Source organism: Aquarana catesbeiana, linkage group LG03 (assembly GCF_042186555.1).
Source record: "Aquarana catesbeiana isolate 2022-GZ linkage group LG03, ASM4218655v1, whole genome shotgun sequence".
Taxonomy (NCBI): domain Eukaryota; kingdom Metazoa; phylum Chordata; class Amphibia; order Anura; family Ranidae; genus Aquarana; species Aquarana catesbeiana.
In genome coordinates this window covers 634,021,852-634,039,249 of record NC_133326.1, presented here as the reverse complement: position 1 = coordinate 634,039,249, position 17,398 = coordinate 634,021,852, and the positions used below count along the sequence as shown (strand labels likewise).

Genomic DNA, 17,398 nt, shown 5'->3' with positions numbered 1-17,398 from the left:
GATAGGTAGGTCGAGTGCAAATAGGTGGCAGTCACTGGCAATGCCAGTGACTGGATTTGCGGGTATGTGGCAGACAGGTGGAGGAGGTATTATTGCTGCCACTGTCATTGACACCCATAAAGGAAATGGGTTATTATTATTATTGCCACTGACAACAGCACTGAGGATTATTTTTACTGACAAGGAAGAATGCTTTTCTATTTATAAATGCCTGGTTTTATTATGATTTGTGTAGTTATTGCCTAAAGTTTTTGAGTTGGAAATTGTAAAAAAAAAAAAAAAAAAGGTTTAGATGCAGCCCTCCACTTGACTTGTGGATATGTATATGACCCTTATGCTCTGTATAAATTGAACACCACTGCTCCACTCAAAAGCTAAAGAAAATAAAAATGTTGGCTTTACATACAGTTTTATTTTCCTCTTGAGTAATTTTATTTATTAATTGAGACCTATAATAAATGTATTCATCTAACTATACAAGGTTTTTTGTTTTTTTTATCTCTGTGTGTTTCAGAACCTAATCATATTTACAACCTTATGACATTTTTTTATAAGGGAAAAAAAAATGATCATCCAGCAAGAATTTTTATTTCCTTTTTTGAAAATTTAAGTGAGGAACTGTGATATAACTAGAGTGTGGTCATCCTTTTAGGTTCAGAGATAACTTCTCTATTTAATATCCTTAGTGCAGTGCTTATCTATATATCATAACACAATGACTAGCTCAAGAGGACAACTGCTATGGGGTGAGTGTCTGGACAACGGTCTGTGTGTACATTGCTATGGTGGATCGGGGGCTGAGTGTGCAGTGCTATGGTGGATCGGGGGCTGAGTGTGCAGTGCTATGGTGGATCGGGGGCTGAGTGTGCAGTGCTATGGTGGATCGGTGGCTGAGTGTGCAGTGCTATGGTGGATCAGGGGCTGAGTGTGCAGTGCTATGGTGGATCAGGGGCTGAGTGTGCAGTGCTATGGTGGATCAGGGGCTGATTGTGCAGTGCTATGGTGGATCGGTGGCTGAGTGTGCAGTGCTATGGTGGACTAGGGACTAAGTGTGCATTGCTAGGGTGGGCTAGGGACTAACGGGGGCTGAGTGTGCAGTGCTATGGTGAATCAGGGGCTGAGTGTGCAGTGCTATGGTGGACTAGGGACTAATTGTGCATTGCTAGGGTGGGCTAAGGACTAAGTGTGCATTGCTATGGTGGGCTAGGGACTAAGTGTGCATTGCTAGGGTGGACTGGAGACTGAGTGTGCATTGCTATGGTGGACAGGGGGCTGAGTGTTCATTGCTATGGTGGTGGACTGGGGGCTGAGTGTACATTTCTATGGTGGACTGAGAACTAAGTGTGCATTGCTATGGTGGAATAGGGGCTGAGTGTGCATTTCTGTCATGGATAGGGGTTGCATGTGCATTGCTAAGGTGGACAAAGGACTGAGTATGCATTACTCTAGTGGTTTGGGGGCTGTGTGTGCATTGCTATGGTGGACATGGAGTGTGTGTGCATTGCTATGGTGGAGAGAGGGAGTTGTGTGTGCATTGTAATAATAGACAGGAACTTTGTTAAATTTGTTCTTTAAATGTCTCTACCACCCCCCCCCCCCAAGCAGCCATCAACCTAAATACTTACCTTTAGCTCTTCTCCTGAGTTCCTTAACAAGAGCCACACAGCCTTTGCAGAAAAAAAAGTTCTATGACATAGACCCATACTTGTGGCGACTCCCAGCCATCCAAAGCAGTACAGCTTTAGCCATAGGAATTGGTGGGCTTAGTGACACATGTGCACAGTAAGAGCTGGTAAAGGCTGGAGCATCTTTCTACAATGACTGTGTAGTCGCACACAAAAAAACAGGAAGTATTTTGGCAGGTGGCCACTCATAAATGACAACTTCTCTTGATTCTTTAGGAATTCATTCTAAAGTGTAACCAAATTCCTTCTGCAGTCATACTAATGAGGAATGGGTTTTAATTGAGTGCTAAAGCAGTCTAGAAGGAATGAATAAGTAAGGGGCATGCTTAGTGACCATGAAACATTTAGGCTACTTTCACAGTGGGGCATTGGGGGCATCGGCTGTAAATTTTTAGCGGTGCTTTACCGTAGTTTTTGCTGAGGTTTTCAGCCGCTAGCGGTGCGCTTTTAACCCCTGCTAGCGGCCAAAAAAGGGTTAAAACTGCTTGCAAAGTGCCGCTGTAGCGTATCCTAAGGCTACTTTCACACTGAGTTGCTTTATAGGCGCTATAACGCAAAAAATAGCGCCTTGAAAGAACCTCTCCTCTCACTCCAATGTGAAAGCCTGAGGACTTTCACACTGGAGCGGTGTGCTGGCAGGATGATAAAAAAAAGTCGTGCAAGCTGCATCTTTGCAGCAAGCCGCATCTATACAGTGGGGACGGAAAGTATTTAGACTCCCTTAAATTTTTCAATCTTTGTTATATTGCAGCCATTTGCTAAAATAATTTAAGTTCATTTTTTCCTCATTATTGTACATACAGCACCCCATATTGACAGAAAAACACTGAATTGTTGACATTTTTGTAGATTTATTAAAAAAGAAAAACTGAAATATCACATGGTCCTAAGTATTCAGACCCTTTGCTCAGTATTTAGTAGAAGCACCCTTTTTGATCTAATACAGCCAAGAGTCTTTTTGGGAAAGATGCAACAAGTTTTTCACACCTGGATTTGGGGATCCTCTGCTATTCCTCATTGCAGTTCCTCTCCAGTTCTGTCAGGTTGGATGGTAAACGTTGGTGGACAGCCATTTTTAGGTCTCCCCAGAGATGCTCAATTGGGTTTAAGTCTCTTAAGTGCATTGGCTGGGCCATTCAAGAACAGTCACGGAGTTGTTGTGAAGCCACTCCTTCGGTATTTTAGCTGTGTGCTTAGGGTCATTGTCTTGTTGGAAGGTAAACCTTTGGCCCAGTCTGAGGTCCTGAGCACTCTGGAAAAGGTTTTCGTCCAGGATATCCCTGTACTTGGTTGCATTCATCTTTCCCTCGATTGCAACCAGTCGTCCTGTCCCTGCAGCTGAAAAACACCCTCACAGCATGATGCTGCCACCACCATGCTTCACTGTTGGGACTGTATTGGACAGGTAATGAGCAGTGCCTGTTTTTCTCCACACATACCGCTTAGAATTAAGGCCAAAAAGTTCTATCTTGGTCTCATCAGACCAGAGGATCGTATTTATCACCATCTTGGAGTCCTTCAGGTGTTTTTTGCCATAAAGCCCCGACTGGTGGAGGGCTGCAGTGATGGTTGACTTTCTACAGCTTTCTCCCATCTCCCGACTGCATCACTGGAGCTCAGCCACAGTGATCTTTGGGTGCTTCTTTACCTTTCTCACCAAGGCTCTTCTCCCCCGATAGCTCAGTTTGGCCGGACGGCCAGCTCTAGGATGGGTTCTGGTCATCCCCAAACGTCTTCCATTTAAGGATTATGGAGGCCACTGTGCTCTTAGGAACCTTAAGTGCAGCAGAAATTTTTTTGTAACCTTGGCCAGATCTGTGCCTTGCCACAATTCTGTCTCTGAGCTCTCGAGGCAGTTCCTTTGACCTCATGATTCTCATTTGCTCTGACGTGCACTGTGAGCTGTAAGGTCTTATATAGACAGGTGTGTGGCTTTCCTAATCAAGTCCAATCAGTATAATCAACACAGCTGGATTTAAATGAAGGTGTAGAACCATCTCAAGGATAATCAGAAGAAATGGACAGCACCAGAGTTAAATATATGAGTGTCACAGCAAAGGTTCTGAATACTTAGGACCATGTGATATTTCAGTTTTTCTTTTTGAATAAATCTGCAAAAATGTCAACAATTCTGTGTTTTTCTGTCAATATAGGGTGCTGTATGTACATTAATGAGGAAAAAAATGAACTTTTAGCAAATGGCTGCAATATAACAAGGAGTGGAAAATTTAAGGGGGTCTGAATACTTTCCGTGCCCACTGTACACCTCTCCTAAAGCGCCCCTGCTCATTGAAATCAATGGGCAGCACCACCGAACCGCCAGCAAATCGCCGCTACAGCGGCGCTTTGCGGGTGATTTTAACCCTTTTTCGGCCACTAGCAGGGGTTTAAAAGCGCCCCGCTAGCGGCCGAAAACCTATGCAAGAATGACGGTAAAGCACCGCTTTAAAGTGGCACTTTACCACCGACGCCCCCAACACCCCAGTGTGAAAATAGCCTTAAAGCAAAAGAGAGATCTGCATGAAACCAATAGAGCAATGTACATGGGGTGGTATAACCCTAGACACAGAATGCACAACAAGAAACTTCTTTTTTTTTTCCTCAGGTGTCTGTATTGCAGTACAATGGTTTGGTGTAATTGGTAAGTTCCTGGGAAAATGAATCTTTATTGTATGTTATTGATTTTGTATTGATAAGGGTTCACACCTGAGTGTAGTGCCACATAAAGCTTGAAGCTCTTAGCTTGAAAAGGTACATGAGTTTCTTTTGAGCTACAAGCTGCAAGCTTCAAGTGTTTTTGGCCCCAATAAGCTTCATTAGGAGCATCTGAAAATTGCCTGAACATGCAAAGAAAAGAAAATGTGTGAAAACAAACATAACAAGCATTTTTATCCCTAGTATTTAGCCCTTCATTGGCTACAAATAATTGAAAAGAAATGCTCAAGCCTCAAAAGCCTGCAAAAAAATAGCTGTGCAAACACTCAAAAAAAACAAACATGCAAAGCAACCAAAGACACACAACTCAAATGCAAATGCAGTCTTAAACCACCCCTTTTATTTGTTTTCTTGGTAGCCCCAGGGACCTCTTGGATAAAGGGTTTCTGTAATTAGTCCTTTTACAAATGGGCTTCGGTATGTACAAGATGTTTTAACAACACTATTTCAAAGAGAGCTTTGATGAAACCTTTAAAGTACAAGCTTAATAGTGATCTAGCTTGTACTCTACATAGTCTAAAATAGTGGTGGTCTTACAGAGCCCCTGTTGCCAGACCTTTCGCTTCAACAAAAATCTTTCCATAAGATTATATGCGCATTTACCATGTTTTATGCATGCTATTTACCTGTAAAAGACTTCCTTGCATAGACATCCAAAAGCCCTGAGACTGCTGCTGGGTGGCACCATCTTGGATCTGATGGCAGTGACCACAGTAGACTGAAGTGGCAGTTCAGTATTCACCTTCACTCTTTCTCAGTAAATAGAAACTCCCAGAAAAGGAAAACACTATGACACGACCAGGGCAATCTTAACAGCATCATGGGCCCCTGGGCAAAGTAATGCACTGGGGCCCCTACAAGCCTGTCCCAATTTTCGCACCTACTCTCAAGAATTAAAGTATAATTCCTCACTGTGGCCAACATTGTAGCCTCATCGTGCCCAACATTGCAGCCTCACCGTGCCCAACATTGCGGCCTCACTGTGCCAACAATGCAGCCTCACCATGCCCAACATTGCAGCCTCACCGTGCCCAACATTGCAGCCTCACCGTGCTCAACATTGCAGCCTCACTGTGCCCCCATTGCAGCCTCACTGTGCCCCCATTGCAGCCTCACTGTGCCCCCATTGTAGCCTCACTGTTCCCCCATTGCAGCCTTACTGTGCCCAACATTGCAGCCTCACTGTGCCCCTTGCAGCCTCACTATGCCAACATTGATTGCATCCTCACCGTGCCCCCATTGCAGCCTCACCGTGCCCCCATTGCAGCCTCACTGTGCCCTTTGCAGCCTCACTGTGCCCCTTGCAGCCTCTTCAGAAACCGAAAGTCTTGCTCCGCTGCTGAGACCGCTCCCCTCCCTCGTAGCCACGCTGTCTGAAGAACAGCAGAGTTGAGGGGAGCTTATTCACTAGCCGCGGTGCGCTACGAATGCTGGGGCGTCCGCGGCCTCTGACTGACGTCACTGGTTGCTAAGCTAGACGCTGGGCGGACGGCGATTCTAGCAAGTGAGCAACTAGTGCAGTGCACGCAGGGCCGATCCTAGGGTCACAGACGCCTGGGTGCAGAAATATTTCTGGTGCCCCCACATGGGCATGGTCATCTTACCAACTCCTCCCCAAATGTTTCTATGGCAATGACTCAAACACAGAGATGCTCCCCTTAGAAGTCTTCGTTACCCTGGGATCCTCCCACGATCTCTTAACAATAAAGAAAATACAGGAAGAGAGTACACTAATGAGACCTGGAGGGGAGTCTCTCTGATGCACACAGAGAGGGCTTCTGTTAGAAAGAGCCCCCAGACATAATACGGTCAAAGACTGCAGACATGATACAGGAGATGGTCAGAGACTGCAGACATGATACAAGAGATGGACAGAGACTGCAGACATAATACAGGAGATGGTCAGAGACTGCAGACATAATACAGGAGATGGTCAGAGACTGCAGACATAATACAGGAGAGGGTCAGAGACTGCAGACATGATACAAGAGACGGTCAGAGACTGCACTCATAGTACAGGAGATGGTCAGAAACTGCAGACATAATATAGGAGAAGGTCAGAGACTGTAAACATAATACAGGAGATGGTCAGAGACTGCAGACATGATAAAAGAGACGGTCAGAGACTGTAGACATGGTACAAGAGACGGTCAGAGACAGCAGACATGATACAAGAGATGGTCAGAGACTGCAGTTCCTACGGACGTTAGTAGATAATGGCCGATCGGCCCTCTCACCTGACCCAGCAATACAGCAATGGTTCCTCTGATCAGGAGTCAGCTCACTCTGAATTGCCCGTGGGGACTCCGCTGGGTAGCACCCAGATCTGTATTCCTGCAATGACTCCATTTCTTTCTCCGCCATAGATGGGGCTAGGCTGTGTGGCTTTCCCTCTGGTGGCGCAGGGCAGCGGGGTTCTCTCTCTGATGGTGTTCCCTCAGCACTGCCCTCTCCCTCTGGAGTCCTGGGTGTACTTTCCTGGGTGTAGGCCGCCCCCAGGACAAACCACCCCCCCTCCATTAGTACAGACCCCTACCAGGACAAACCCCCCTCCATTAGTACAGACCCCCCAGGACGAACCCCCCCCTTCATTAGTACAGACCCCCAGGACAAACCCCCTTCCATTAGTACAGATCCCCCAGGACAAACCCCCCCTCCATTAGTACAGACCCCCCCAGGACAAACACCCCTCCATTAGTACAGACCCCCTAGGACAAACCGCTCCCCCTCCATTAGTACAGACCCCCCAAGACAAACCGCCCCCCCTCCATTTGTACAGACCCCCCCAGGACAAACCCCTCCCATTAGTACAGACCCCCCAGGACAAACACCCCTCCATTAGTACAGACCACCCCAGGACAACCCCCCCTCCATTAGTACAGACCCCCCCAGGACAAAGCCCCCCCCTCCATTAGTACAGACCCCCAGGACAAACCGCTCCTCCTACATTAGTACAGACCCCCCTTCATTTGTACAGACCCCCCCAGGACAAAGCCCCCCTCTATTAGTACAGACTCCCCCTCCATTAGTACAGACCCCCCCAGGAAACCCCCCCTCCTCCATTAGTACAGACCCCCCCAGGAAACCCCCCCCCCTCCATTAGTACAGACCCCACCAGGAAACCCCCTCCTCCATTAGTATATACCCCTCCAGGACAAACCCTCCCCTTCATTAGTACAGACCCCCCTCCTCCATTAGCGTACATAAAAACACCCGGGCGGCAGCTAGTGAGGAGAGGACAGTGTGCAGCTGCGCCGCCCGGGTGGAGAGCAGTTGGTGACAGGCTTGGGCGGAAGTGAAAAACAGTGGAGGAGATCACGTCAGGCACGGACCTGCCCCCCCCCAGCAATGTCACTGCGCGGCTGGTCTCTCTCCACACAGAGACCAGCCGCTCTGATCTCCGGCGCTGCTCTCCTTCTATGATAGGGAGGGGGGACGGGCTTGAGCCTTGAAAGATACAGCGGCAGCGGTGACCCGCGGAGGGAGCCGCCTCTGGACACAGAGAGGAGGAAGAGGGAGGAGAGAACTCTGGCGCTTCAGCGGCCCCACCTCTCTGGCGCCCGGTCTGGGATCGGCCCTGCAGTGCACGAAGGCGTCAGTCTTCTGAAGCAGATTGCAGCGCTACTGCGCTGAGGATCGGCCCTGGGACTGGGTGGGGCCCTCCAGGCAAGTGGGGCCCCCGGGCAACTGCCCAGCGTGCCCAATCGATAAAACGGCCCTGGACACGACAGGAGAGAGGGGGAACTGTGGCTGTGGTTAGGATATGTAATCTTTCTGACATACTGTACAGTAGTCAAATTTTTAGCATGCTCAAAGGCACATTGCAAGTGATTAAAAAATTATTTATGCAAATGAAAAGCACTACAAGTAAGAAAATACCTGATGTTTTGGTTCCCTCCGTATGTATTTTTTAAATTGGTGACAGTCTTTTTAAACTTTCAGAATGGGTGCTCTTGTATCAAAAATTGCACCAGAAAATCTCATATTGGAACTAAGACGCATACAATGTCATGTCTGATGAAACCTAAGATATTCTGAAAGCTTGCCTACTGAGATCAAATCAAATCAGTATAATTCCAAATGTTCTTTTTTTCATTGGAGGCTAGCACAGTACAGGGGGTCCCCGGGTTACAAACAAGTTAGGGACTGTAGGTTTGTTCTTAAGTTGAATCTGTTTGTAAGTCGGAACAGGTACATTTTTTAAGTGTAGCTCCAGCCAAAAAAACTATTTTTAAGCTTTTTGGATAGCATAGGGAAGGGTTAACACCCCTGTAACATTTGTTTTGCTGTGTGTGCCCCTGTTCAGAAGATTTCACCTCACTTTCTGTCCCAATGACAATTGGATTTTGAAAATTTTGGGTTGTTGTGGAAACAAGCCTTGGTGATAAAGCATCAGTGGAGGTACCTTTTCCCCATAATAACTCTAACAGAAGTGAAATTCCCTTCCTAGGGGTAGATTTCCTCTCACTTCCTGTTGTCTCCCTCCGTTTGTAAGTAGGAGTCGTTTGTAAGTCGGATGTTTGTAACTAGGGGACCCCCTGTATACTGCTTAGCTGGTGAATGGCATGAGTAGAACTTGAATTTGTGTTCCTGTCTGCACTTCTACACATCATTTATAGCAGTTTTGGTGGGAGCTGGTGGGTGGTGGAAGCCAATAGAATATCATTTTAATGTTAAAAAGCAGATTTTCAGGTATGCCTGTATTTTTGCATAGTTTTATTGGTCCAGCTTGGGCCAAAGTAAGTATATACGGGCCATATACGGGTGATCACTAAAGTAGCGGTGCCGCAGTCTACTAAATAGATTTCCAGCTTCCAGGGGGATTGGCCACGTATGACATATGCATGCTTACACTGGTCCAAAATGGATCATTGTATCTATAAAAAAAATATCCATACCTGGAATTCAGCTTTAATTCCAGGTATGGTGGTCCAGGTGGCACATTTCTGGTACTCATCCACCCAGAGGATCCAGCGTTGTCCACTGAGATCCTCTTGGTCCTGCACCACCATGGTTTTGTGTCACATAATCGGGAGGTGCGCCGGGTCTTTCTAGTTCAGCCGGTGCGCCTTCTATAGATACGGCGCCCCCCTCCTTCTTTCTGAATGAAACAATATGCCTCCTGGGATATGCGATGTGCATATCACAGGAGGCAATGGGAGGACCTTGCACAGAATTTACCTAGACAAATGACATGTGAGGGGAGGATGGGGCCACAGTGGATTTATTACAGAAAACAAAACATAAAAAAAAGACACCCCGATTCTGGCAGTGGTGGGGAGGAGGGGGGTGGGAGTGGAGAGGTGGAAAGTCTCCCCTGAGGGTGCAGATATGCTTTTATTCAATTTTCTTTTTTATCACCTTATCACTTTTATTCACTTTATTATCTTTAGCTCCACATAAAGCTTTTGACTCAATGTTTTGGGTTTATCTTTTCCATATTCTAACGAAATGGAATTTTGACCCTAAGTTTTGCGCCCTATTACATACCCTATATTTGAATCCTAATGCCAATAACATCATGCAAAGCCATAAATTGCAAATAATCCACATACAGATAGGCACTAGGCAGTGTTTCCACTGTTATTCATTGTTGAGATAGAGATGTTGGCAAAAGCAATTCGAATTAATCCTGATAATCACGGCATTCAGAGTGCCTTCATGATTCACAAGAGTGCTTTTTTTTGCAGATGATATGCTGATGTTGTCTATCAAAACTTTGGCCAACTTATTTAAAGTGTTACTAAACCCACAACAGTAAAATCTGTCTGTATATGCAGCATAGCATGCTTGTTATACTCACTGTGAAACTTAAGGGGTTAATCCTCTGTATTGTGTAAAACGGCTGTTTTATCCTGTATGCACAGATCCTCTCCTCCCGCAGGGTCTCCAGATAAGACACAGTCAGAGTAGTAAAGCTGCACATGCTCAGTTTGGTCTCTATAGCTGGAGAGAACATTTCCTTGTTGCGCTTAGCTTTTCAGGTCACATGGTTTTGACATCACATATTTGGGCGTGTATACAGATCCTAAATGACATCCCAGTCCCTCCCACCTCCTCCATGCCCAGTAACTAAAAAAGAACACAGTGGGTGGGATGTCACATCTTGATTCATGGATGATCCATTTTCCATAACAGCATGAGGACACAGGCTGTAGTGGAAATCTCCTCCTACCCGAACACTCAGCACTTGGGCAAACCCTGCAGTTTATCACAAGACCATGGTATACAGATCAGCCAAAAAGGTGTATAGTGGCAGTATTTTAGTATAGAAAGAAGATTCATAAGCTCTGGGCACTGTGGAGGGAGTGGGGGGGTTTGAACTATCTTCATATTAATGGGTTTATTATTATTATTATTATACAGGATTTATATATCGCCAACAGTTTGTGCAGCGCTTTACAACATGAGGGCAGACATTACAGTTACATTGCAATTTGATACAAGAGGAATCAGAGGGCCCTGCTCCTTAGAGCTTACAATCTAAAAAGGAAGGGTCAATTGATACAAAAAGTAATAGCTGTGGGGGATGAGCTGATCGAGGAAGTAAAACAGCGTTAGTTAGAAGCAGGATAGGCTTCTTTGAAGAGAAGGGTTTTCAGGGATCGCCTAAAGATGGATAGATTAGGGGACAGTCGGAAAGATTGGGGTAGGAAGTTTCAAAGGATGGGAGAAGTTCTGGAGAAATCTTGGAGGGGAGCATGGGAGGAGGTGACAAGGGAGCTAGAGAGCAGGAGGTCTTGGGATGACTGAAGAGAGCGGCTTGGTTGGTATTTTGGGACTAGGTTAGTGATGTAGCTGGGGGCAGAGTTATGGATGGCTTTGTAAATAATTGTTAGTACTTTGAATTTTATTCGTTGGGTGAGGGAGTGGGGGGTTTGAACTATTTTCATATTACTGGGTTTAGTAACACTTTGAGGTTGAATGTACCAAGTTGATTGGTCGATCAACTTGGGTACAACCAGCTTGCCGGATTTTAGCAATAATCAGTGTCTTCTCCCGGAGGACCCCCCCCCTCCAGCTTAGAGAAGACAATGTTTTGGCAGGAAGGATTCCCCTGTCAGCACTGTCTGCGTCGATGGGAGAATCATGCAAATTTCGTTCCTGCAACCCAGGGAAGAAATTTGCACCATATATAATGTCTATTGCAAAGACATGGAAACTCCAGTGGTAAATATAGCCATGACTAAAAATAAAATCTCTTGGATAATGCTTCATGAGAAGTTGACTAGTATCTTCTGGGATTAGATTAGATTTAGGAAAATCTGGAACCCCTATATATTATACAGTAGCTACAATCCCCTATACAAACCCCTAAGGTTGAGATGCCGAATTGGAAGGAACAACCTTTTACAGCCTACTATTTTCTTTCTTTTCTTTTGCTTTTATTCTTAAGCACCTCTTTTTTTTATACTCCAATCCCTTCTTCTTTTTTCCCTCTCTGTATTATTTACATGCTACTTTACAATATTCAAGGATCAATGTCTAGTCTTTATGGATTTTGGTTTGCTATTCTCTGCTGTAGTAAGTTCATAAGCTGTTGGTGGTACCTGCTCAATGCCTTAAATGAGGATAGCCTGACAAAAAGGATATACCGGTACTTCTTCTGCAAATGTAAGCTGTACAGCGTTTATATCTCTGTATGGCTGTTATCCAATTGATTTTTCTAGTTAGTGCACTGTCTTCTCTTTGACAATCATTGCTTGATGGGCTGGATATAGTCCAATCCTGACTGTTAATCCTGACATATACTTGTACCTTTACTTTATTTTAAAATTTAAATAAAAAATATTAACAGAGAAAAATAAAAGGGGGAGCTACCAAAATTGCATTTTTACATGCAGACCAAATATCAGTTTTGAATGATCAGACTATCCATGTATGATATTTTAGTTTTTGGTGGATTGTAGACAGCTAAATCACCCAACATTTTCTTGTGTCACGGAGTAGATTTCCTAATTAACCACTTCAGCCCCGGAAGAATTTACTCCCTTCCTGACCAGGCAATTTTTTGTGATACGGCACTGCGTTGCTTTAACTGACAATTGCGCGGTCGCGCAGCGCTGTACCCAAACAAAATTTACGTACTCCCCCCCCCCCCCCCCCCACACAAATAGAGCTTTCTTTTGGTGGTATTTGATCACCTCTGCGGTTTTTATTTTTTTCGCTATAAACAAAAGAAGAGCGACAATTTTGAAAAAAAACACTATGGGGGTTATTTACAAAAGGCAAATCCGCTTTGCACTGCAAGTGCAAACTACAAGTGCAAAGTGCACTTGTAATTGCACTGAAAGTGCATTTGCAAGTGCAATTGCTGTAAATCTGAGGGGTAGATCTGAAATGAGGGGAAGCTCTGCTGATTTTATTATCCAATCATGTGCAAGCTAAAATGCTGTTTCAGTGCAATTTCAAGTGCACTTTGCACTTGCAGTTTGCACTTGTATTGCAAAGTGGATTTGCCTTTAGTAAATAACGCCCTATATCTTTTTGCTATAATAAATATCCCCAATTTAAAAAAAAATAATATTTTTCCTCAGTTTAGGCCAATATGTATTCTTCAACATATTTTTGGTAAAAAAAAAAATCGCAATAAGCGCATATTGATTGGTTTGCGCAAAAATTATAGTATCTACAAAATAGGAGATACATTTATGGCATTTTTATTATTATTTTTTTTACTAGTAATGGTGATCAGCGATTTTTATCGGGATTGCGATATTGTGGCGGACAGATCAGACACTTTTGACACATTTTTGGGACCAGTGACATTTATACAGCGATCAGTGCTATAAAAATGTACTGATTACTGTATAAATGTCACTGGCAGGGAAGGGGTTAACATTAGGGGAGATCAAGGGGTTAACTATGTTCCCTAGGTGTGTTCTAACTGTGGGGGGGAATGGGACTGACTAGGGGAGGAGACCGATCTGTGTTCATACTTAGTAGGAGTACACGCTCCGTCTCCTCTCCCCTGAGAGAACCAGGATTTGTGTGTTTACACACACAGATCCCGGTTCTCGCTTTGTCACGAACGTTCACGGGTGCCCGGCGGTCATTGTGCCCGCCAGGCACTCACAACGGCTCTGGGGACACGCTGCGGACGCATGCGCCTCCTACAGCGTCTTAAAGGGACGACGTACAGCTACGACGGCTCGCCCAGGGGAGGCATCTTGCCCCAGTATAACTGCGGCGGCCAGTCGGGAACCAGTTAAGTAGAGAAGGTTTGTACAGTATATGTATGTATACCACCCAACTTTTTGATATGGGAACGAGGGACACCTATGTAGGCATAGGACAAACCCCCTGTCACGCCCCCTTAAAGGACAATTATACAAAAAAAATGATTAGTAAAACCCACAAGTGCTTCTTTTTTACCACTACTATTCCTTTATATTGGCTTTTGAAACTTACAAATGCAGCAATTTAGAAATTGGATGAAAGATTTAGCACTGGGAAACACTTTTAAAAAGATAAAAAGTGCAGTTTATATACAACTACAGTGGTACCTTGGATTACGAGCATAATCCGTTCCAGGTGAATGTTTGTTATCCAAAGCACTCGAATATCAAAGCGGGTTTCACCAAGTCAATGTAAAGGAGGATAATTCGGAACGGAGTATTTCCGAGTGTTTCCGAGTATTTCCGAGTGTTTCCGAGTGTTTCCGAGTATTTCTAAACGACTCCGAACGGCTCCGAGTGTCATCGGCACCCCCGCACCTCTGGCCAAATGCGGTACTGCACACCATAGAGGCTTGAATCCTGCTCGTTTTGCGAGACAACACTCGAAAACCGAGTCAGAATTTAAAAAAAAAATTGCTTGTATTGCGAAATGCTCGTTAACCGTGTTACTCGCAGTCCGAGGTTCCACTGTATATAGATAAAACCAAAATGAGGGACAAATGAGGAGGAATGAGGGACTTTGTTCCAAATCAGGGACAGTTGGGAACTATGTGTCTGAATGGAACAATGGGGGTGCACAGTAATTTGGGGTGACATGCATGTATGTGACCTTGTTGTTTTGTGTGATTAAAGTTAACACATTCCCATTGCTAAGTGCACTGATAAGGGGGTGCAGCCAGACCTACCTGTATGGGGAGCGAATCGAATTGTGGATAGGAGGAGTTAATCAGTGCAGCAGAGGGGACAATTATTGGAACCAATCCCCTGTATGGCTCTCCTTGCTGCAGCTGAAAGACAACTTCCCCTCTTCTCCCTCCTGCCTGCTTTCAGCTCCTGATGAAGCCTGTACCCCCTTATTAACAACAGACTTGGGGGGCACACCCTAAAAATGCATTTACATTCAAGATGGTGCTGCTATAAGACCGCAAACAGAACAAAATAGATTACAGCACACACATACAAAAATTACATTTAAATCCTGCAAGGCTATTTAAAACACCTGAACATGTGTATGTGTATATGTGCGCTGTAATCTATTTTGTTCTATACCCCCTTATTGGCAGTCCTCCCCTTATATACCCTTTCCTTCTTGGTGGTGTGCGACTTCACTTCCTGAATGCAGATGCAAAACATGTTACCGTGTATGTTCACACCGCCTGAGCCCACCCCAACCACCCCCCACAGGGAAAGCCAGCCCCAATAACAAATCCCTAAAGGGGAGGAGGAGAGGCACCAAACATGGCCACCACCACAATGCCACCTAGTGGGGGAGGAGTCAGGGAGAAACTAAGCCAACCAGGCTCAAAAACAATGGCCACCCATTCCCATAATATAATTTTTAACAGGTAGGCTGTACGGGGGCCCTGTGACTTTTAACAGAAAACCCTGGCTAAATGAACATTCCCTATTCTTTTAATAAATCCAGTGATTGATGAGTGATGATTTCTATGCCTGACTTCTCTGGTCTTCTCCCTCAGCATGACATTCAAGAGGGCCCCTTTTCCATGTGTGGACTAACCCTTTAATAGAGAGACAATAGACAAGAAATATATTCAATACAAAACAAATAATACTGTAAATAATGTACTGCTTACTTCTCTTCTGTGTTGTAGGAAAATGGTACCCACCTCGAGAGGCCACTGATTTTGACCAATGCATAACTTCAGATGACTGTCCTGAGGATTATACCTGTGTAGAAACAAATGGTGGATTCTACGACTGTGCATGTGATAATGGATTCTTCTATGACCTACTGTCAATCTTTTACCCCGTAGGCCATTGTACAGGTAATGTACTACCCTCTAGTCACTGTTTAGTTAATTGATTAAATAGACAAGGTAGGCACTTGCCTAAGGAACTTGAGGGGGATGGGGTGTAAAATTTGTCACTCTTTACTTGCTATTGTTCTTTGTTTTTTAATAACCACAATAATACCTTACCAAATACTACAGTTAACAATTAAAATATTAACAATTAGGGAAAAGAAAACGTAAACATTGACCACTTATCTACTTGGTAAAGCCACTTAAATTTACTTTTTAAAGGGAAACTATCTGTCAGGGACCATGAATCAGATGGAGACAGAAAACGCAGTAAAAATCACACCTTTATGTAGTGGTAAAAATTGTACAAATAGTAAACGTAGTTAAAACATAGCCAGGGTTCGGTAACCAAATCGGGTAGTCCGGACAAGCTAGGAAATCAGGGAGCCAGAGATCAGCATAGTTCAGAACAAGCCAGGAAATTAGGGAGCCAAAGATCAGCGTAGTTCAGAACAAGCCAGGAAATCAGGGAGCCAGAGATCAGCATAGTTCAGAACAAGCCAGGAAAAATGGGAGCCAGAGATCAGCGTAGTTCAGAACAAGCCAGGAAATCAGGGAGCCAGAGATCAGCGTAGTTCAGAACAAGACAGGAAATCAGGGAGCCAGAGATCAGCGTAGTTCAGAACAAGACAAGAAATCAGACAGAGATTAGTGTAGTCAGAGCAGCAGACAGGATCAAGAACCAGAAGGGACGTCAGGCCAGGCAAGTCTTCAACAGGAAAACAGCAGAGAGGCTCTAGATATGTTGACCAAGGCGAAGGCACAGGAGATCTGATCCAAGTAGCTTAAATAACCAGCAGGGCTTGTTGACGAGCAGGATATGATCACCAGGTGAGTCACTGTGGAATGAAGAGTGCTGGCAATTAATCGACAGGTGAGCAGCCTGAGTTCTGAGAAGGGAGGGCTGAGCCCAGCACTGACACTATCACAGTTTTGGGTACATTTTAATTTAGTTTTGCTCCTCCCTCTACTCATTTCCCTCTATCCTCCAGTCAGCATGTTTCTTGTCAGCACATGTACACTGCAGCACACCTGATTGGCCCCTCGTGCCACCCATCCCCATCCCAGTTAAATGCTGCTAAAAAGGGGATTTCACAAGGCTGATAATTACACTAAGTGCATTCAAAGTGTATATGTGGCCAAAATGTAAAATAATATATTATTTCCACATTCTATTACAATTATTTTTTACTACTCCTAATAATCTGAACAATTTTGAAGTTTGCAAACTTACTTTGTGAAGATCCCCACACATTTACTTCCTTGAATTCTGTGACACGTAGTCACTATGCCCTGTGAGTAGGCACTACTGTGTCACCCATTTCACAGAGCCTGCCTCCTGACCTACAAAGGCGCTGAGGAGGAGTTTCAGGAGGCGGAGTCATTACAGGAATCACTGCTTGTAGGCAGCAAGGTACCATGGGATATGTAGTCCTTAGAAATGGAGAGTAAACCGCAGAGGAGAAGCAGGGAATCCAGGAAGTTGTAGGAAGAGATGATCAGCAGACAGGCAGCACTCCCAACATGCAAGGAGATTTTTTAAGTAAGCCTTTACTGGATTGTCAAATATAACTATTGCTTGTACTATTATTACATAGCGGCAGAAAAATCGGACACCTAACTGATACTTTTGACATGTTTGGGGACCAGTGACACTACTAGAGTGACAGTGCAAAAAATATGCACTGTCACTGTACTAATGACATTGGCAGGGAAGGGGGTTAACATCAGGGGTGATCAAAGGGTTAAATGTGTTCCTAGGGAGTGCTTGGTTACT

General features: G+C 44.7%; 1 protein-coding gene across 1 annotated transcript in view; it reads left to right on the top strand.

Annotated features, from left to right (window-relative positions):
- The first annotated feature begins 651 nt into the window (after nucleotides 1-651).
- The window catches only part of LOC141133239 (adhesion G protein-coupled receptor E3-like), a 142,356-nt gene continuing 125,609 nt past the window's right edge, over nucleotides 652-17,398 (top strand). The window contains exons 1-3 of the mRNA XM_073622497.1: nucleotides 652-746; nucleotides 4,291-4,326; nucleotides 15,412-15,585. Of these exons, the coding sequence (XP_073478598.1) occupies nucleotides 716-746; nucleotides 4,291-4,326; nucleotides 15,412-15,585 (241 nt within the window). The 5' untranslated portion in view covers nucleotides 652-715. The remainder of the gene's footprint in view (nucleotides 747-4,290; nucleotides 4,327-15,411; nucleotides 15,586-17,398) is intronic.